The sequence below is a fragment of the Nerophis lumbriciformis genome, linkage group LG13 (assembly GCF_033978685.3).
Source record: "Nerophis lumbriciformis linkage group LG13, RoL_Nlum_v2.1, whole genome shotgun sequence".
NCBI classification, from domain to species: domain Eukaryota; kingdom Metazoa; phylum Chordata; class Actinopteri; order Syngnathiformes; family Syngnathidae; genus Nerophis; species Nerophis lumbriciformis.
Genome location: NC_084560.2, coordinates 30,082,492 through 30,105,501, shown reverse-complemented (window position 1 = coordinate 30,105,501; position 23,010 = coordinate 30,082,492). Strand labels below are relative to the sequence as shown.

The window sequence follows — 23,010 nt, the reverse complement described above, 5'->3', positions numbered from 1 at the left end:
AATTCAAGTCACTTTTTAGCACACAACAAATGTACATTCACTTGACTTTTTATGTGTGATAGCTTTTTACAGGCTTCAAAAAAAGGGTTTCAAGTTCTTTATTCTAGTAACTTTACAATTACAATTTACGTTTCATGAGAATTTAAATAAATATAATTAATATGAATTTTAATCAGTTTTATATAAAGTACAGGCCAAAAGTTTGGACACACCTTCTCATTCAATGCGTTTTCTTTATTTTCATGACTATTTACATTGTAGATTGTCACTGAAAACATCAAAACTATGAATGAACACATGTGGAGTTATGTACTTAACAAAAAAAAGGTGAAATGACTGAAAACATGTTTTATATTCTAGTTTCTTCAAAATAGCCACCCTTTGCTCTGATTAATGTTTTGCACACTCTTGGCATTCTCTTGACGAGCTTCAAGAGCTTTACTTCACAGGTGTCATAGTTTTGATGCCTTCAATGACAATCTACAATGTACATAGTCATGAAAATAAAGAAAACACATTGAAATGAGAAGGTGTGTCCAAACGTTTGGCCTGTACTGTATATGTATATATATATTATTTTTTTACTTTATTCCTGTAACAGTACTATGTCCACTTGTAAAATTATGTCTTTATTTCACCAAGATCAGGAGTATTTTTTAATATTGAAATGTCATTCCTATAACATTGTAACCTTACGCTTTTTTCTTGTAACGTCCTTTTTTCTTGTCGTAACTCTACAACTTTAATGTTACGGCATAACAGTACAACATTGTAAAGTTTTTTGGATATGTTACAACTTTTCTGTTATGGTAATATGTTTTGACTTGCCTTGTCTACAAATTGTGCTCTACGAATAAAACTGCCTTGCCTTGCTTACAAGACTTAATTTTCTCACATTTGTTGTTATATTACAACTTCAGCAATGTTTCTCTGGAACTTTGTGCGAAACACTGAAACATTTCATGAAACAAATCACAATTACAGAAAACACAAAAACAAAAGACAAAACATGTTACAATTTCAGAAAAAAATAAACAAAACATTTTACAATTTTAGAAAACACATAAACGAAACAATGAACTTACAATTTCAGAGAACAAATTAAGAAAAGACACAACAACATACAATTTCAGAAAACACTAAAACAAAAGCCGAAACAATTCACAATCTCAGAAACCGGGAAGGGAATGTCCCCAAAACCCAGATTGACAACTAAATGAAGCAATCATTCAGTTGATGTCCACAGAGCCCGGATGAGGAAGTAAAGACTCGTGGTATGTGGACAAAATGATTGGCTGACTTAGCTGTCAATCTGTCATTTGGGACATTCTCTTCCCGATTTCGGCTTTAATTTTTGTGTTTTCTAAAAGTATAATCTCTTTAATCTTTTGTTAATTTGTTTTCTGAAATTGCAAAGTGTTTTTTTTTTTTTGCTTATGTGTTGTAATTTGCTTCATTAAAAGTGTTTTGCACTTCCAGGCATTCAGACTTTTTCAGAAAACAATTTAAATTTCTTATAATGACATTACGACTATATCGTTACAGATATACTACTTTGCTTTTTATTGTAAATGTATTCTTACATCTTTGCGACTTTTCTCGTCATTATACGATGTTATTCTCGTAACTTTGAGACTTTTCCTGTAATATTGCGACTTTATTCTCATAACTTTACGACTTCTTAGTAACTTAATGGCTTTTTATTACAACTGAACTTCTTCTGTCTTGTAATAGTAGGACTTAATTCTCGTAATAGGACAACCTTTACTGGCAACTGTACGTCTTTTTATGTTAATATAACAACTTTTCATTACTTTATGATTTTTATGTAATATTTTAACTTAATTGTAGAATTCGACTTTTTGTGGTAACAATTTGGATTCCTTCTTGTGACATAACGACTTCATCGTTACAAATAAAGTACATATTTTTTCTTTAATAGTAGAATTCCAATCTTGTATAAGTATGTTTACCGGTAATTGTAGGTCTTTTTATGTTCAACTTGCTTTTACTTTATGATTTGTACGTAATATTTTAACTTAATTCTCATAACTTACAATATTACTGAATTTTTCCTCACAACCATACACATTTATTCTCACAATTTATGACTTATCTTGTCCTATTATGGCATTATTCCCATAGCTTTGAGTCTTTTCTTGTAATATTACAATTGTATTCTCAAACCTTTACGACTTTTTTGTAACTTTATGACTTTGTTACAACTAAACTACAGTACCGGTACTTCTTTCTTGTCATAGTAGAGCTTATGTTAATATAACAACTTTTCATTACTTTATGAATTGTATGTAGCATTTTGACTTTATTTCTCATAATTGTCTTGCACAATTCAGACTTTATTTACATAACCCACATTTTTCCTCACAACATTGCAAATTTTCCCTCACAACTTTGTGACTTTTCTTGTCACATTGCGTTGTTATTCGCAGAATCTTGCAACTTTTCTGGTAACATCGAGACTTTATTCTCATAAATTCACAACTTCTTTGTGACTTTATGCCTTCTTTTGGACGGAACTACTTGATTCTCGTAACAGTAGAACTTTAATCTTGTAACAGTATAAAATGATTTGATAATTTCACAACTTTTCATAAATATGACTCTTTTTTACAATTAAGGCTTTATTTACATATTCCGTTTTTTGTAATTAACGGTATTACTTTCTTGTAATAGTATTACTTTTTTCTCAAAACATTTGCAAATTTTTTTTTTTTACAAATTTGTAATTTTTCTTGTAATATTACAACATTATTTCTCAAACTTTTGACAACTTTTGTGAAAAATTGCAGCCTTTTTACATGTACTATTATGACTTTAATATTATAATTCTCTATTCTGTCATTAGGACGTCTTTCTTACCCTCTATTGTGGCACCAGTGTAATTGTCCAACACCGCCAAATAATCAACATGCACAGTTAAACAAAAGTGAACAATATTATCAACATTTTGGATAAAGCTCCTCTAGTATGGTGCCTACTGTAAATTGTGCTTTTTAGACTCTGAATATGATCTAAAATACGAAACATGTTTTTACCACTGCACTAATGTATGATGCCATATGATGCTAATATAATAAAATGTGGAGGTGGAGACGACTTACTGTCTCAGCGTCCGAGTCGGGGACATTGAGGAAGCCCCACCTCCTCTCTGAGGCAGGAGTGGAAGGCTAGCAGTGGTTTGAGGGGGGAAGGAAAAACAAGAAGAAGAAAAAAAAAAAAGAACTGAGGCCTTTTGACGTGTTAGTGGAAGAGATGGAAAAGAAGCACAAGACCAGCAACAGCAGTGACCTCCGCTATCATACAGCCAGGAACTACATCACACTGGGTTGCCATGGCGATTATCAGACAGCTCATCAGGAACTGGCCATGAAATCAGCATGGAATAATAAATCAGCAGCTAAAGACCACTTCCTGCATTATTACATGATTACGTTACACTTCTCGAGGCACTATTCATCTATTTCATACACTTACAAATATTATAAAAATATAATGTATAATATTATAAAATATTATAATGCTACAGTGCATCCGGAAAGTATTTCACTTTTTCCACATTTTGTTATGTTACAGCCTTATTCCAAAATGGAATACATTCATTTTTGTCCTCAAAATTCTACACACAACACCCCAAAATAACAATATGAAAATATATATTTTTAAAAGCTTTTGCGAATGTATCTTTGGGCAGTTTCGCCCATTCCTTTTTGCAGCACCTCTAAAGCTCCATCAGGTTGCATGGCAAGTGTGGGTTTTCATCCAGGATGTCTCTGTACATTGCTGCATTTAATAGTCCTTTTTTTTAGGACTTTGTTGTGGTTCTCCTAACTGTACAACTTGTTTTCTTTCCCCCGCTACTTTTTTATTCTTGTAACATAATTTTCTCATAATAGTATTAATGTCTCGTAACAATGCAACATTTTCTGGAAATACTTCGACTTTTCACAAAATTGCAGTCTATTTTTCTCAACTTTTTACAAAACAAGTGTGACTCAATTCTCTCCCTATTACAATTGTATACTTTATGCTACAACATTTAATCTGAATATTATGTTTTTTTCCGTAGTGTCATGACTTTGATCTTGTATTATGACAATTCTTCTCGTAACTTTCTGCATTTTTACTCCTAACTTTACTACTTTTTTATATACTCCTATGTTTTTAGTTTTGTTATATAACAATTTTCTTACAATAGTACTTAATGTTTTTTCATTTAACATCACAACTTTTAAAACTTTAAATCATGAATTTACTACTTTATTCCCAGAATAGTACAAGTTTATTCCCTTAGTTATACATTTTGTTGTAATATTAGAACTTTATTCTTGTAACATTACTCCTTTTTTCTGGTAATAGTAAGATTATATTCCCGCAACATTGCTATTTTCATCCTGTAGTATTCTCATAATACCTTTTCTTGTAACATTAATACTCCTTTTTAGTAACTTGATTACTTTTTTCTAGTAATATTACCACTTTTTATTGTAACTTTACATAACGTTTGTCCATAAAATATAAACTAGGGATATTTTCCACATGCGGCCCGGGGGCCCAATACAGCCCGGGGATGACATCATACCAGCCCCCTAAAAACACTAGAGTGCTCCTGTTGCATAGAGGAACTTGGTCCACTGTAAACACATTGGCAGATCCTCACTTTGGCATTCTAACCTTGCTAACAAACATAGAACACTGGGATCCAAAATCAAGATTTACATAACTCGGGCGTTCCTCAAGGCACCCATTTAAGTCCTCTCCTTTTTTAATAATGTTATTTACATAAGTAAGCTGCTGTTGTAGCTTGTTTACTTCAGATGCAGTCAGTAGTCATTTGTTCAACTTCTTTAGTTACACTTGTGGTGTTCCTCAAGGTTCCATTTTAGGTCCTCTCTTTTTCATTATTTGGGCTATTCAACTAGTGACCTGCGAGTTTAGTTAAAAAAAACTTGTGAGGCTCACATTTTTGCAGCAGATTCTTAAAAAACACTACAGTGCTGTAGGGATGTGCAGTATACCGGTATTAGTATAGTACCGTGATACTAATGAATCATATTTGGTACTATACCGCCTCTGAAAAGTACCAGTCCACCCCCCAACCACCCCCCCTTCCGTCATGTTGTGTCATTGTTGATTTACGAGCAGACGAGCATGTTCGGCAGCGCACAATCACGGAGTATTTACAAACAGACACAGTGTGTAGACAGAAAAGAGACAACGGACACATTTTGGCTTAAAAACTAACAATAAAGGTGAAGTTCTAACACTGAAACGCCCACCGGAAGAGGTGCTTTAAGACATGGCTTGCTAGCTAGCGGCTAAAGTCCAGCCGCAGTCGGCAGTGTTTTAGCTACTTCTAAATCACTAATCCTCGCCTCCATGGCGACAAATAAAGTACGTTTCTTACAAGTATCATCCCTGCAGGACGAGGAATAGCTAACCATGCTTCACTACACACCGTAGCTCATCGGCGTCAAAATGTAAACAAACACCATTGGTGGATCTACACCTAACATCCACTGTAATGATACCAAGTACAGGAACGTATCTAGTCGATACCACTATGATTACATCGATATTTTTCAGCATCACAAAATCTTATTTTGTTTTTTTTTAATTTATATTATGTTTATAAATTCAGGAAATATGTCCCTAGACACATGAGGACTTTGAATATGACCAATGTATGATCCTGTAACTACTTGGTATCGGATTGATACCCAAATTTGTGGTATCATCCAACACTAATGTAAAGCATCCAAACAACAGAAGAATAAATGATTATTAAATTTTAACAGAAGTGTAGATAGAACATGTTAAAAGAGAAAGTAAGCAGATATTAGCAGTAAATGAACAAGTAGATTAATAAATCATTTTCTACCACTTGTCCTTAATAATTTTGACAAAATATTAGAATGGAAAATGACACAATATGTTACTGCATATGTCAGCAGACTAATTAGGAGTCTTTGTTTGTTTACTTACTAATAAAAGACAAGTTGTCTTGTAAGTTCACTATTTTATTTAAGGACAAACTTGCAATAATAAACATATGTTTAATGTACCCTAAGATTTTTTGTTAAATAAAGCCAATAATGCACTTTTTTGTGGTCACCTTTATTTAGAAAAGTACCGAAAAGTATCAAAATAATTTTGGTACCGGTAACAAAATATTGGTATCGGGACAACACTACAGTGCTGTCATAGAGATGCTCTTTGACTCGCTTTTTTGTAGAAGATCCCTAAAAACTGGGACAAAATAGACCAAAATCAAATGTCTACTGTAGAGAATTTTGGTTGTACTACGGAATATACAAAATAAGACTGATAGTAAAGGAAGAAGTCAGGCCCCTCGGTACTAAGCTTTCTGGAAATGCCTATCCATCCATCCATTTTCTACCGCTTGTCCCTTTGGGGGTTGCGGGGGTTGCTGGAGCCTATCTCAGCTGCATTCGGGCGGAAGGCGGGGTACACCCTAGACAAGTCGTTTTCTGAAAATGTGGCCCCGAAAACAATTTAGTTAAATATCCCTGAAGTACTTTTCAGTTTGGCTCAAATGCTCCTTAGGAATATTGCGTGTGTTCATTTTGTGTCTCCTGCACACAACACACACCCTGAATAAATGTGTTACTTGGTGTATATAACTCTCATACACATTTATGATATCATATTAAAACAACAATATAAAGCTAGTTCTCCAGAGTGTGCAGCAGCAGCAGAGTGCGTGATGCCTTAAAGCTCACTACATATTTACACAGTCCACACACCCACACCCACACCCACACCCACACACACACACACACACACACACACACACACACACACACACACACACACACACACACACACACACACACACACATTCTTGTATTTGTCACCTTCTTGAGACCTCCGAAAAATGCCTACCTCTTCAGGACCACTCTTTCTAGATATATAAAGATTTGTATTTACAACATAATAATATATACATACTATGTAAATATAGAAAAGCTTGTTGTGAAACATGAGTTGGAATTTCACAAGAAAAAGGTCACAATTTCACACAAAAAACTTAAAAAGTCGTAATTTTACTCAACGCAAGTCAAAATTTTACAAGAAAAACGGAACATTTGTGCAATATCATGATAAAAGTTGGAATTATACTCAGTAACAGTCGCAATTTTACAAGAAAAGCTTAGAATTTTGGCAATTTTATGAAAAGAGTCGTAATTTTACTCGACAAAAGTCACAATTTTATAAGAAAACTTTAAAATGTTGGCAATATTATAATAATAATCTGAATTTTACTTGCCAAAATGATGACAAAAGTCATCATTTTACTCAAAGAATGTCACTATTTTACAAGAACAACAAAAAAATTGGCAATATTGTGATAAAAGTCAGAATTTTATATGACAAATGTCACCATTTTGCATTAAAAAGTAATAATTTTACATAAAAAAGTAATAATTTTAGGAGAAAATATTGTAATATTACAGAAACAGAAGGAATATGAGAAATTGTTCCTAATTTTATAAGAAAAAAGTCGACACATTGAGAGATAAAGACTGCATTTCGTTAATTTATTATTATTTTTGTTTGTAATTGGTTTTTAATCTTCATTATTTACTTCAAAATATTACAGTATGTCTCTATATACATTTTTTTAAATAAAAAAATAAAAATAATTTTGGCTAGTGGGCGCATTTCAATTTCTTACACAAACTCGTTATTACATATGTTGGCCAGAGGGGGAGCACTTCAAATGTTTACACACACTTGTTATTTCATATGTTGACCAGAGGGGGAGCACTTTTAAAACCGACACAGTATGTTTAAAAATCCCTCCTTTTTGGGACACCCTAATTTTGATAGATTTCACCACCAGGGGTGCTATTGAGACATTCTCTATCAGATGCAATGGTTTTCCTTATTCGGACCATAATTTATGTCCTAACTTATCCTTGTTGATGTCTCAAGAAGGGTAAAAGTACAAGAACACACACACACACACACACACACACACACACACACACACACACACACACACACACACACACACACACACACACACACACACACACACACACACACACACACACGCTCACACGCCTGAGAAGACAAGACCCAACAGCTGGCTTACACACACCCAGCCAGCATGCATATATGTTTGCTCTGCACAGTCACATTGGCGTGTGTGTTTTAGTGCAAGTTCGAGTGAGGTAGCGTGGTTACCATCGACGCAGCGTTGTTGAGGCGGTGGCCGGCCGTCTGGCTGTGAGCCGACATCAGGGCGTCGATGTCTTCCTCCGCATCCTGGTCACAGAACTCCTGAGGACGATAGCCATCACATTGAATGAGAAGCGAGATGTCAGGCCTTAAGGGGGAGCTGGCCACAGCCGCTGTGCGTGGGCGCATTAACTTTAACAAACAAGGCAGCACACAGTTGTTGTCGACTAAATCATGATGTGAATGGATGAGGTCCACAGGGGGTGGGGGGGAAAAGATTTGACCCTGAACATATTGGCTGTAATCCCCAAACACCTTGTGTTATTATAGCATTATAGTACAATGTGTTTTAACATTTAATAAGGCAATATACTGTTTTAATTACATTATTAGTGGATGGTACACATTTTAAAAAATAAACAAAAAATAAATACAATTAAAAAAATAAAATAATCGTAATATAGTTATGATTATATAATGTTTTTTATTTTGCATAATATCAAGGGTTGAACATTGTTAAATACAATTTTAAAACAATATCCTAAAGCATTACTAGTAATAGTTAGTTAATAAATGAGTGATGAGGTTCATATTTAACAGTTCTGTCTTGTCAAGCCTAATAAATAAATACAATGATATGCATTGAAGTGTTATTATTTTAGTGTTATGGGTTAACAATTGTAGGAAAAAATGGGATAATAGATTAAATACAAGGTGGTAAAAAAAAACTAAACATTTTTTTAAAAAGCCGCTACCTTTTCATGTAATGAAATGAGAATAGTACAAATTTGTTGTGAAGGGGTCTTGTAACGTAATCCAATGTAAATCTTACAAATTGTTGTAACAGATGATTATAGTGTTTTTTCTAAATATGTTCATCAAAAAGTTCTATTAGGGTTTCTTGCCGCTTCGGGTTGACCTAAGGCCAATTACTAGTCAAAAATATGCATATTTAAGAACATTTTTGGCCTAAATTAAGTATCTTAAAGCATAAACAATTACCACAATTAATACATACACAGTGCAGCGCACCCGGAAAGTATTCACAGCGCTTCACTTTTTCCACATTTTGTTATGATATAGCCTTTTTCCAAAATGGAATAAATTCATTTTTGACCTCAAAATTCTACACACTATGATGACAATGTGAAGTTTTTTTGGTGGTGCACATTTCTTACAAAAAAAATTAAATTAAATCACATGTACAGTACATTAGTATCCACAGTCTTTGCTCAATACTTTGTTGATGCACTTTTGGCAGCAATTACAGTCTCAACTCTTTTTGAATACGATGCTACAAGCTTGGCACTCGTATCTTTGGGCAGTTTCTCCCATTCCTCTTTGCAGAACCTCTCAAGCACTGTAAGTCTGGCTGCAGCTTCTGCCATGTTGAGTGTGTATGTCTGGAGGGATCTCATCATTTCAAAACAATATATGTAGAAGGTTGTAAACAGTGCTCCAACTAAAAATATTGGATTTAGACACATGAAGGCTTAAGACCAACCTTTTTGATTTGGCTTTTACCTAATATTAATATATTTTATTGAAGTAATTCGTATTTTACTTTTTATCTCATTAGTTATGCAAGATTATATTTATTATTATTATATTTATTTATTATATATTTACTGTATTTGTATCTTTATTTATTTATTATTATTTTTCTCTTTTTTTTCATCTTAAAGTTAAAAGTTAAAGTACCAATGATTATCACACACACACTAGGTGTGGCGAAATTATTCTCTACGTCTTACTTGTATTGTATCTTTTATCTCTACTCATGGTTCTTACTATTTTACAAGTGTCATTATTTTTACTTTCCAACGTTCCTCAGAAGGAGCCATCTGCCTCAGGAGTTGTCGGCCGTGCTGTGGGGGTGCTGTGTGTCAGCGTCCTGATGGCCATGGTCTGAGGACCTCCTGGTGCAGATAGCTCCTGTGATAGTGTTTACTCACATGTCCCCTCTGTACTCAGCCATGCATTCATTTGTTCATATAGTTGCATATGTGTGTGAGTTATTATCACAAAATAAATTATTATTATGTGATAATGGGGTATCTGGGTCATCGGGGTATTGTTTTGAACTTTGTAAAGCACTTTGCGTTGCATTTCTTTTATGTATGAAAAGCGCTTTTTAAATGAAGTTTGATGAATTGATTGATTGATAAACAAGAATTCCTACTTCGCGGGAATTCACTTATCACTGGGGTGAGTTTTTCCTTGCCCTTATGTGGGCTCTGTACCGAGGATGTCGTTGTGGCTTGTGCAGCCCTTTGAGACACTTGTGATTTAGGGCTACATAAATAAACATTGATTGATTGATTGATCACGGTCAGCTCTGGAACCAATCAACTCTATATAAAGGATATTATATAGACTATAGAACTATAAGCTGTAGCTGTGTGAGCCACTTACTGTGTCATTGAGGCCGAGGACAGAGCGGCTTCTGAAACTGAAGGCATCGTCGCTGGCTTCAGAACCTGCGGCTGACAGGTCCATTTCTGAACGACTGTGATCTGATTGGTGCGGGGAAAAAGGGCGAGAACTAACGATACATGCACCAGCAAAAATAAACTCTGACAACAAGAATTAATCATAGGTAATGTATGCACAATGTTTTTTTCATCTTTTGTGAGAAATAGATAAAGATGTTTATTAGCTGTACGTGAAGACATTTGAAATAAAGTATAAGTGATAGGAGCATCTGTGGGGATGACTTTACAACCTCCTTTATAGTCAGAAGCTTAATGGCAGCAGCTGCCACTGGAGGACATAAAAGTGTCATAAACTAACTAAAGATAATAATGATCACTCTGTCAGAGGGCTATTCATTTAACAATATGTGTGTTATGATTGGGATCTCATTGGACAAAACCAACCTGATGACACTGAAGCTCTAGATACAGAAATGGTGGGAGCACCGGAGCTCTTCCCATCATTCCCTGCAGTTTTCGTCTCAGGTGCGCTGCTGCTGGAGTGGAAGCTGTAAACACTCTCAGCTCCATCAGGCTGCTTGCAAACACAACAAAAGCAGCAGTTTCACATGACATGAACCAGCAGTGTGTGTGTGTGTGTGTGTGTGTGTGTGTGTGTGTGTGTGTGTGTTTGCTCACCCTGACCCGCCGGTTGCTACTGCAAGTGGAAGATCTGTCGGGAGTTTGGGAACGCCGGTTGTTGTTTAGTGCGGTCGGTGTCCCGTAAGAGTTGAATGCCGCCATGCTTCCGCTGAGCGAAGAGCAACACACAGGAAGGAGTTTAACATTAGACCCCGAGTGGTTAAAACATGCAACCATGATGGTAATGCACTCACTATCTTAGCTGTGCCAGTACCACTCTAAAGGGGACGTCGTAATGGGGGCTAGATTTTGAGCGTGCAAATATTAAAAAGAAGAAACAATATATACTATCTATAATTGTAAAATGTCATATAAGCAACAAGTACTGTGCATAACAATCTCTACAACTGTGGTCGTAGTCTAGGGGTACTAGTCGGGTGAACCTGGGTGCCAAATTTTAAGGGTTAAACATTTCAAAAGAAGAAAAAAGAGATGAATTTGAAAAATAGTACTATTCAAAATGTTTCAAACTCCAAAAACCATGAGCAAGTTGTCATCCCAGGGCATACTTGCCAACCTTGAGACCTCCGATTTCGGGAGGTGGGGGGTGGGGGGCGTGGTCGGGGTGGGGCGGGGGCGTGGCTAAGAGGGGAGGAGTATATTTACAGCTAGAATTCACCAAGTCAAGTATTTCATATATATATATATATATATATATATATATATATATATATATATATATATATATATATATATATATATATATATATATATATATATAAGAAATACTTGACTTTCAGTGAATTCTAGCTATATATATATTTATTTTATTTTATTATATATATATATATATAAAAATAAAAGAAATACTTGAATTTCAGTGTTAATTTATTTACACATATACACACACATAACACTCATCTACTCATTGTTGAGTTAAGGGTTGAATTGTCCATCCTTGTTCTATTCTCTGTGACTATTTTTCTAACCATGCTGAACACCCTTTCGCAGGTATCCAAAAAGGTTTCGAGTACCACCAAAATAACTGAATCTCTGAAGACAGTATAAAAATCTGTGTTAAAGGTGTACAAATACTGTTTGTATAATGAGCATGTTATTGTTTACAAATGAGGGTTAAGAGTTCATTACTAAAAAAAAAAGAATGTGGCTTAAGTACAGTTTTTTAATTGAGCTGCTGCATTTTTTGGTTGGGTTGTTTATTTATTTTCAGTAACTTCTACATTTCTAAAAGGGGAGGAATGTAATAGAGTGATCTATGTTTGTCTGTTGCCATCTCCTGGTGAATGTTGGCTATAGCGTACTGGGGTTACTTTTTGGTTGGCCAACGATTTACGTGGTGTTGCGCACCTGACGTCAAGTGTGTGAGTCTGTTCTGAAGTCTACAGTAAAGAGACGTACTTCATCACCTCGCCTGGTTATTGCCTCCAACTCAATATATTACAACAACATTGCTGTTTACGGCAGACGAACTGCTTTACGGTAGAATAAAACATGACTGCTGTTGTTGTGTGTTGTTACAGCGCTGGGAGGACGTTAATGAAACTGCCTAACAATAAACCCACATAAGAAACCAAGAACTCGCCCTCGATCATTCTACAGTTATAACGTGATTGGGCAGGCACGCTGTTTATATTGTGGGAAAGCAGACATGAATACAGGCTGTTGACACGTCACTCAGGTCCGCATGGAGCTGGAGGGGGCGTGGCTTCCAGCTCCGCCTGAATTTCGGGAGATTTTCGGGAGAAAATTTGTCCCGGGAGGTTTTCGGGAGAGGCGCTGAATTTCGGGAGTCTCCCGTAAAATCCGGGAGGGTTGGCAAGTATGTCCCAGGGCTCAAAATTTCAGTTGGTGGAAATAAAAATAAAAAACTGAAAAAAAAACCTAGTTTAAGTTTCAAATGTAAAAATAATACAACTGCGTGGAAGTAGAAGTTATTGGTGCCAAATTTTGTGAGGTGCAAAAATAAAAATTAAAAAAAACAAAAACGTTGTAGAATGTTTCATAATTTTAAAAAGTCATACTTTAAGATGGACAACAAGAACCACATAAAAAAACCAACAACTGAATTTGTAATGTAGGACCCATTGGGGGCTCAAAGGGGTGTCAGATTTAGCGTGTGCATCATTGTAAAAAGAGAAAAAAATAACATACCGGTAGTACATTAGTAGTAGTAGAAAAAAATCATAGTATTCCTCATTTTAAAAAGTTAGAATTGTAGAACTCAATACAAAAATAACTAGTAGACAAAGGGTTTGGTCACCCAGGCTGACAATTTTTGGGTGGTGCAAAAAATAATTTTTAGAAAGAAAAAAAAAAAGATTGTAGAATATTTCATAATCCTAAAAAGGTATATTTTTAGATAGACAACTAGTACCGTATATAAAACCCCCCAATTTGAACTGAATTGGTAGTAGCGAACCCCTTAGGAGCTCAAGTGTGCCAAATTTAGGGGGTGACTCATTTTTAAAAAAAAGGGAAAAAATATCATAGGAGTAGTAGAAATAGTAGGATTCACAATTTTATCAAAGTAAACAAATGAATTATAGAAAATCCAAAATCAAAGGGATAATACTGTGTGGGGTTAAAAGAAGAAACAAATAGTGAGTAGTAGAAAACGAGTAATATTCGTCATTTGAAAAAGTTGTAATTGTAGACAAGAACCCTAAACAAAACAACACTAAAACTGTATGGTAGTAGAGGACCCCTGGAAGGCCCAAAGTGGTTTGTCACCTGGGATGTTAAATTTTGGGTGGTGCAAAATAAAAAATTAAAAGTAAAAAAAAACATAGTAGTAGAATTCATACTTTCAGATGATAAGTACCTTATACAAAAATAACTACAACTGTGTGGGGGTAGAGGACCCCTAGAAGGCCCAAAGTGGTTGGTCACCTGGGGTGCCAAATTTTGGGTGGTGCAAAATAAAATGGAAAAATGGAAAAAAAACATAGTAGTAGAATTCATAATTCACAAAAGTCATGCTTTAAGATGATAACTACAAACATACTGGTGGTAGAGACCCCTAGGGGTTTCAGGGTTGCTAACTTTAGCAAACAAAAAAAGAACAACTATAGCAGTAAAAATGATAAAATATATCATCTGAATAAGTCATACTTTTACGTATGTATCCTATCTAATGTCTTCTGGATTTTCTTACACATTGTAAATGAAACACGCACCTATTTGTGTGTTGACTTGGAGCGGAGTGAACGCTTCGCACGCTGTGAGCATCACCGTCTGAGGCGGACTTGGCGTTGAGGCCATCGAAGCCGTTCTCCGACCTCAGAGGCCTGCTGCCAACTTTGTCCATCTTCATCCTCCTGCCATAAACACATAAAGGCCTGTTATTTAGAAAACTACCCATTTCAATGAAAATGGCAGTCCAGTTGTAACAGGTGAATCTGTTTGTAACATGCATTACCGCCACCTACAGGGCTGGAGTGGAACAGTATCTGTGCCTGAATCTGCGTGCCGAATGTAGTGGCCAATTATTTTTTTTAAAAAGACTCAGTCGTACCCTCTTTTTCTCAGTCCATCTACAAGATGTTTGGAGCTCCTGCTGGACTTTGGTGTATCGGACCTCCCCGACTCAGGACGGAGAGACAAGTTGTCAGCAGACTTTTTATCCACTGTAGCTTTGGAGGATGAAACACAGAGCTTATTAAAAGTTTATATGACATGAATTAGAAAAAGTGAAGAAGAAAAAAAAGTCACCAGTCGGGCTGCTCAGGATTGTTTGCTTAACCACGTCACTGCTCAACAGTTTGTGCTCGAAGCGCTTGGATCGCTCCTCCAGGAACCATTCTCCTGTCACCACCTTCAGCTCTCTGACAACACAAAGTCAACACACTGATTATATTCAGTGGAGCACTACAATAAATACCGGTACACGCCAAAGTACAAGTCACACCAAAATTGTACATTTTCACTTAAGCAAATCGAGCAAGAGCTTGTTGTTGTGGCTTGTGCAGCCCTTTGAGACACTTGTGATTTAGGGATATATAAATAAACTTTGATTGATTGACACATCTTACGAGACCTCAGCTGAGCAAGCATCAAAGGATTAATTCTGGGTGTGGGGTTTTTTCAGTTTTGGGTGCTTTTTAAAAATGTATATATATATATATATATATATATATATATATATATATATATATATATATATATATATATATATATATATATATATATATATATATATATATATATATATATATATATAAAATCATATTTTTACAGTACAATGCAAGGAACCATACGTCACTCGAAATGCATGGGCAGAATGTACTCTAGGAGTAAAATAAAATTAAATACATTTTTATAAATTAAAAAAATATATATATATAACAATGCTGTAAAAAAATGTAATAATGTGCAAAGGTTCATTTATTCCAGCAATTATATATAAAAGGTAAAACTAATATATAAAATACACTTATAACATGCAACTCAAGATATTTCAAGCCTTCTTTTGATATAATTTTGATGATTAAGGCTTACAGCCTATGAAAACCTTAAATTAAAAATCTCAGAAAATTTGGGGTTTTCAGAAACTGTAAGCCATGATCATGAACATTGTAAGAAACAAAGGCTTGGCATTTCTCACTTTGCATGTACTGAGTTTATATCACATTTTAGTTTCACATTTAAAGTTGAATTACTGACATGAATGGACTTTTCACCCGTATACTGTTCACCAGTAGGTGTTAAATGCTAAGAATTGTGGATTAAACAACATGAAATTAAACTAAACGCAATTTAAACCAAACAACATTTATTAAGTGTTGGTTTGCTATTAAACAAAAAAGCATTTTTTCCTTTTTGTTTGACATTTTAAAAACCTTGTCTGTCCTATTTTAAAGCAAATAGAACTAGATGTTTCAATCCCCTTTGGGATTGAAACATCTAGTTCTATTTGCTTTACTTGTCTGTCCTATTTTAAAGCAATCCCATTGCAATGCAGGGAATCATATTTAAAAACTAAGAACGGGTAAATGTATAAGAATGTTTTTATTTTTTATAGTTTTTTTTTAAATTAAATTATATTATTTACTGTTCACCAATACGTATCAAAGGCTAAAAAAGGTGGAATTAATATACAACTAAATAAACATATATTTAGTCCATCCATCCATCCATTTTACTGCTTGTATCTCGTGGGATCACGGGGGGGCTGGAGCCTATCCCAGTTGCACTCGGGCGGAGGGCGTGGTACATCCTGGACAAGTCGCCACCTCATGCAGGGCCAACACAGATAGACAACATTCACACCCACACACCCAGGTGCATGTCTTTGGAGGTGGGAGGAAATCAAAGTACCCAGAGAGAACATGCAATTTTGTTGCAAAATTGTTGTTGTTTTTAGTGTTTATTCATTTATCATTTACTCTTTTTCAAAAGAGGGTTGTTAAGAGAAACACAGGAAGTTAATTTCACTTTTTTTTTTACAGTGTTGAACTTACTTTTACACTTGTAAGACAAGTGAGAACATCAACAAACCTACCAACTTTGACTCAGTCATTCAAGTTAAAACGGAACATTTTACTGTTTTTACATTTCAATCTTAACGATGGTAAAAAAAATGTTTACACTTGCGAGTCAGTTAAAACTGTTTTGACACATTTGCCACTAAAATTGGGTTTTAACAGGTTTTACTTTTTACTGAGGTTAGCTTCTTTTTACAATTGTACGACATCTAAGGACATAAGACTGTAACTTTAAAAATGGCCTTTGTTAGTGAAGATGAGAGTGACCCTTAAACAAATATATGTTCATACTAGGGTTGTACAGTATACCGGTATTAGTATAGTACCGCGATATTAATGAATAATATTCGGTACTATACCGCCTCTGAAAAGTACAGGTCCCCCACCGCCCCGTCGTTGTCACGTTGTGTCATAGCTGGTTTACGAGCAGACGAGCATGTTCGGCGGCGCACAATCACGGAGTACTTGCAAGCAGACACAGTGTGTAGACAAAAAAGGGAGAACAGACACATTTGGCTTAAAAACTAACGATAAAGGTGAAGTTATAACACTGAAACGCCCACCGGAAGAGGTGCTTTAAGACATGGCTAGCTAACTAGCGGCTAAATTACAGCCGCAGTAAGCAGTTTTTAGCTACTTCTAAATCACTAATCCTCGCCTCCATGGCGACAAATAAAGTAAGTTTCTTACAAGTATCATCCCTGCAGGACGAGGAATAGCTAAAATGCTTCACTACACACCGTAGCTCACCGGCATCAAAATGTAAACAAACGCATTGGTGGATCTACACCTGACATCCACTGTAATGATACCAAAGTACAAGAGCGTATCTAGTCGATACTACTATGATTACGTCGATATTTTTTGGCATCACAACATCTTCTTTCGTTTTTTTTAAAATTTATATTATGTTTATAAACTCAAGAGATATGTCCCTGGACACATGAGGACTTTGAATATGACCAATGTATGATCCTGTAACGACTTGGTATCGGATTGATACCCAAATTTGTGGTATCATCCAAAACTAATGTAAAGTATCAAACAACATAAGAATATGTGATTATAACATTTTAACAGAAGTGTAGATAGAACATGTTAAGAGTGAAAGTAAGCAGATATTAAGAGTATATGAACAAGTAGATTAATAATAGAAGTGAATTAGTGAATTATATTTATATAGCACTTTTCTCTAGTGACTCAAAGCGCTTTACATAGTGAAACCCAATATCTAAGTTACATTTAAACCAGTGTGGGTGGCACTGGGAGCAGGTGGGTAAAGTGTCTTGCCCAAGGACACAACGGCAGTGACTAGGATGGCAGAAGCGGTAATCGAACCTGGAACCCTCAAGTTGCTGGCACGGCCACTCTACCAATCGAGCTATGCAGCCCCACATAATTCATTTTCTACCACTTGTCCTTAATAATTTTGACAAAATAATAGAATGGAAAATGACACAATATGTTACTGCATACGTCAGCAGACTAATTAGGAGTCTTTATGTTTGCTTACTTACTACTAAAAGACAAGTTGTCTAGTATGTTCACTGCTTTTTTTAAGGACTAACTTGCAATAAGAAACATATGTTTAATGTACCCTAAGAATGTTTGTTAAAATAAAGCCAATAATGCAATATTTTGTGGTCCTTTTTATTTAGAAAAGTATCGAAAGGAATCATAATAATATTGGTACCGGTACCAAAATATTGGTATCATGACAACACTAGTTCATACTGAAGCACTTGAGACCAACAACACACACACATGCAGTAGTTGTGTACTAGTTTGAGTGCTGCAGGCATCACACTTACGAGATCTTAGCACACACGTTGCACCTCCATTCGCGCCGCTTGGTGGCGGACACGCGGCACTCGCTGCACACCCGCAGCCCGCACTCGTCGCACAGCTCGCCGCGGTCGAAGATCAGGCCCAGCGTCTTGAGGCAGCGGCCGCACTGACGCTCCCCGGACTCTCGCGGCGCGCTACGAGAACCTTTGCGCTTGATCTCCAGCAGCTCGTTCTTCAGCTTCCTGTGGGGACGCCAAACATGAGGAGACTAGGCGAGACAAAAGGGGAGACGAAGCCTACAAAGCGCTGCTCACCGTATTCTCTTCTCCTCTCGCTTCCTCAGCTTCTCGTCTTTCTGCAGCACCTTCAGGATGGTGTCTCGCTCGTGCTCCAGCAGGAAGGAGAGGTTCATGTCATCCGGGACTTCCATCACTCATTCGGGTTCCACTCGGCAAAGGCGGCAGAATCAGTTGAGCAGAGCGTGGAGTTGGTGGCCCGCTTCCTTCATTTCCACCACCACGGTTCCAAATTCACATTGTTGTCCAGGCTTCCGCAGAGGATCCTGGAGAAGTCAAGGTGGTTGAACCAATTGCAACAACTTCAGTGGCTACAGCATTAAAATGGTTTTGGTAAGATGAAGAATGAAACTTCATTGTGTAGTATCTTCAAAACATTCAACAAACTGGATTTTCTCTGCTTGTCCCTTGAGAAAACCTGCTATTTAATTCACTCCAATCCGTCATTCTTGCTTCATTTCCGCCCCTTACACCGACAGCTTGCTTCCTTCACACACATTAGGAAGCTGCTTAGCTCCTTTATGAATGAGTGCAGCATTTGGGGCGGAGAAGCTGCAGCTGCACTGTGATAAATGGGAATATTTCTCCTTTAAGACACAATGGTGGGAATGTATGATAGGAAATTACACTTTATGACTGTCATAATACTTAATAGCAGTTGTTTCTCAACCTTTTTTTCATTGAAAAATTGCGGAGGCACACCACCAGCAGAAAGCATTATAAAAATGAAACTCAGTAGCCGATATTGACAATAAAAAATTGTTCTCGCAATTGTTGGATATGAATTGAAACCATAACCAACCATGCATCACTATAGCTCTTGTCTCAAAGTCGGTGTACTGTCACGACCTGTCACATCACGGCGTGACTTATTTTGAGATTTTTTAGGTGTCTTCCTGTGTGTAGTAGTGTTTTAGTTCTTGTCTCGCACTCCTATTTTGGTGGCGTTTCCTGTTTTGTTGGTATGTTCCTGTAGCAGTTTCATGTCTTCCTTGAGCGCTATTCCCCGCACCTGCTTTGTTTTAGCAATCAAGGCTATTTAAGTTGTCGCTATCCTTCTTTGTGTGGACATTGTTGATTGTCATGTCATGGACGCCGTCTACTCCACTGTAAGTTTTTGCTGTCGTCCAGCACTCTGTTTTTGTTTACTTTGCAACCAGTTCAGTTTTAGTTTTGTTTTGCATAGCCTTCCCTAAGCTTCAATGCCTTTTCTTAGCGGCACTTGCCTTTTTTTTTTTTTTTTGGTTTAAGCATTAGATACCTTTTTACCTGCACACTGTCATCTGCATATTGTGATCACGACAAACCATGTTCGACATCTACAAAGCAATTAGCTACTTGCTGCCACCTACTGATATGTAAGCATATAACATGGTTACTCTGCCGGGCTCTAGACAGCACCGACACTCAACAACGGCACATTTGCAGATTATTAATACTGGTTTTGCAAAAAATATTTTTAACCCAAATAGGTGAAATTACATATTCTTCCACGGCACACCAAAAAGTACACTTTAATTTAGTATTGTTTTGATATGTCATCTTGGTGACATCATTCACAAAAGTTCACTAATAGCTTGTTTTAAAATGTATCTGACAATCTCACACTTTCTGTTTTGGAAATGACATGAAAGTTTGTGCCACTGCTTAATAACTGTTTAATAAATACAGTTTTGGTAAATTGACTTAGTTGTGATTTCCCTCTCTGCATGAAAGTTTAAAATGAGCATATATTAATGCAGTATGAACAAGAATGTTTTAATGTAGACACAAAGAATCATCATCTTCTGTGATTATATGCATCAAGTGTTCATTCAAGGCTAAGGCAAAATATCGAGATATATATCGTGTATCGTGACATGGCCTAAAAATATCGAGATATTAATAAAAGACCATATCGCCCAGCCCTAGTTCAAACTTAAATCTGTCAATAGACTGACTGAGGAAGTGCTAAAACCCACAACAAAGATGGCGGGAGAAGACGCTGTCGAAGTGGAGCCACGTAAATAGGACTGCCCATAAAACGGACCATCCCAAAGAGAAGAAAACGGTCCGTAAAACATAATCTATGCAAAATTTTGACCAAAGAACCACCATTACATATTATGTAGACCACAAGGTTTTAACTTTTAAAAACTTTTTAATAACTTTTAAAAATCATAATATGACCTCTTTATTGTAAGATCCTAGTGTGTGGATGTGAGTGTGAATGTTGTCTGTCTATCTGTGTTGGCCCTGCGATGAGGTGGCGACTTGTCCAGGGTGTACCCCGCCTTCCGCCCGATTGTAGCTGAGATAGGCTCCAGCGCCCCCCGCGACCCCAAAGGGAATAAGCGGTAGAAAATGGATGGATGGATGTATTGCTTTTATGGGTATCATTCATTGGAAATAGTCATGTATACAGTATGTGCAAGTGCACATCCATGACACGTTACTGACACCTAGTGACCGGTCAGTATTCACAACTACATAATGTTAATTTCTCTTAAAAAACGACACTGACCTTCGACAATTGGCAAAATCTAACGAATCAGATTATACTACAAAAATCTTTAGTCGAAAAATTGTGCTTAAACGGCACAATTTTGTTTAATTTCGTGATAAATGTGCGTTTTGAGTTCCACCAGTCCATACTGTAGCGGTGGGAAAGCAGTGGAGTTCCAGCCGATGTTGAGTCACAGGAATTAATTTAGAGCAGACATGGACAAAAAAAAGGTAAACTGAATGGCAAGTTTAGCTTGGAAGCCCTGGCAGGTCGCTCTCTCCACAAGATTGAAGTTATTTCCATCCACTGTCGCTGTGAGTTGAGTTATCACCAGAGTTCCTAGCTGCTAGCAGTAGCAGGGTTGCCAAGTTTGCTTACTATACCACTTGCGTTTTTTGGCCTTATTTTTTACCATGTGGTTGCTTATTTAAGCTTGCTTTTCTGTCCCCACAATAAAGACACACGGCTGCAAGTAGTTTTTGTATTTTCCTTTTCCATGCCTCCATATAAAGTTTGATTTGATTTGTTTTGATTTTCTACACAATGTTTCCTGGTTTTTGCACCCACGCTCGACTTGTCGTGCCCCCTGCAGACAATGCACGCAAATGATGCATGTGCAACTCCGACAGACAAACAAGTGAAGAGACAGAGTGAGAGTTGGTGGCAATAAGTCTGCAAAAGCTGAGGAAAACATCATTAAAAATGAAGGAATGGGAGAAAGAGAGAGCACTTAAGGACTAGATTAGACACCAGGGGGAACATGTCTTGCGTCTATGTGTGTGTTTCTGTAAAAGAGTGTTTGTGTCCATTTTGTTTGAGCTCTTAAAAAACATGTTTAATAAACAAACATTTGCTCAAATCAAACAAATTGTCTAGTCATTGTATATTGGGTGTCCATATTCAAAATGTACACTCATTAAATATATAAAAATAGTTTTATATTTTCCAATGAATCCCAATTAATCATGAGTTAATAAAATGCAGCTAACCATGATTAAATATTTAACCATTTGGCAGCTCAAATTTTTTTCCATTTTTATTTTAAAATTTTTCCATTATGCCAGCATCTCAAAAATCCTAATCTACAGTATTGACCTGAATATATGTATGCTTAAAAAAGACAAGTTGTCTAATATTCAGGGTTAGGGTTGCCAACCTTTACTAGAGAACTACTTAAAACTAGGGGTGTAACGATATGAAAATTACATATCAAGGTTAATGTGACCAAAATGATCCAGGTTATTATTATCACGGTATTGTTGAACGTGCTCAAAAAAAGTTTTATTTCATAAAAAAAAAAAAAAATTACACACAATATACTATCCTTGGTAGAAGAAATATTACACATTGTTCTGGCTTATTCAGGGACATATCATTTGTGAGGGTGTAAATATGTTTTTTAATGATAAGGGCAAAATGGGGTTTGTTAGTACTGGGGAAAGACACTAATGTGTCTTGTTTTCGTGTTGTCATTTAAGCCAGCTAGCAAGCTGCTTAAGCAGTATCATCGTGCTGTTAGTTTTCAGAGTGAGGTAATCAATCACGATTTTCCGAAAATTAAAATTTGAAACGGTTTTATTAACCGTCATAACGACAATCATTACATCCCTACTTGCTACACAATACAACAAATATAACCTAGCAGGCACAAGACA

At 36.2% G+C, this 23,010-nt stretch overlaps 1 protein-coding gene across 4 annotated transcripts in view; it reads right to left on the bottom strand.

Annotated features, from left to right (window-relative positions):
• The window catches only part of sytl5 (synaptotagmin-like 5), an 83,043-nt gene that overhangs the window by 12,776 nt on the left and 47,257 nt on the right, over window positions 1-23,010 (bottom strand). For 2 of the 4 annotated variants that reach the window (XM_061971098.2, XM_061971099.2), the window contains 10 exons: window positions 18,889-19,136; window positions 18,598-18,816; window positions 15,015-15,127; window positions 14,818-14,935; window positions 14,480-14,620; window positions 11,340-11,451; window positions 11,106-11,238; window positions 10,642-10,742; window positions 8,233-8,328; window positions 3,123-3,188 (listed from right to left, as the gene is read on the bottom strand). In XM_061971098.2, the coding sequence (XP_061827082.1) occupies window positions 3,123-3,188; window positions 8,233-8,328; window positions 10,642-10,742; window positions 11,106-11,238; window positions 11,340-11,451; window positions 14,480-14,620; window positions 14,818-14,935; window positions 15,015-15,127; window positions 18,598-18,816; window positions 18,889-19,004 (1,215 nt within the window). In that variant the 5' untranslated portion in view covers window positions 19,005-19,136. The remainder of the gene's footprint in view (window positions 1-3,122; window positions 3,189-8,232; window positions 8,329-10,641; window positions 10,743-11,105; window positions 11,239-11,339; window positions 11,452-14,479; window positions 14,621-14,817; window positions 14,936-15,014; window positions 15,128-18,597; window positions 18,817-18,888; window positions 19,137-23,010) is intronic. The other 2 variants (XM_061971100.2, XM_061971101.2) reach the window with 2 other exon arrangements.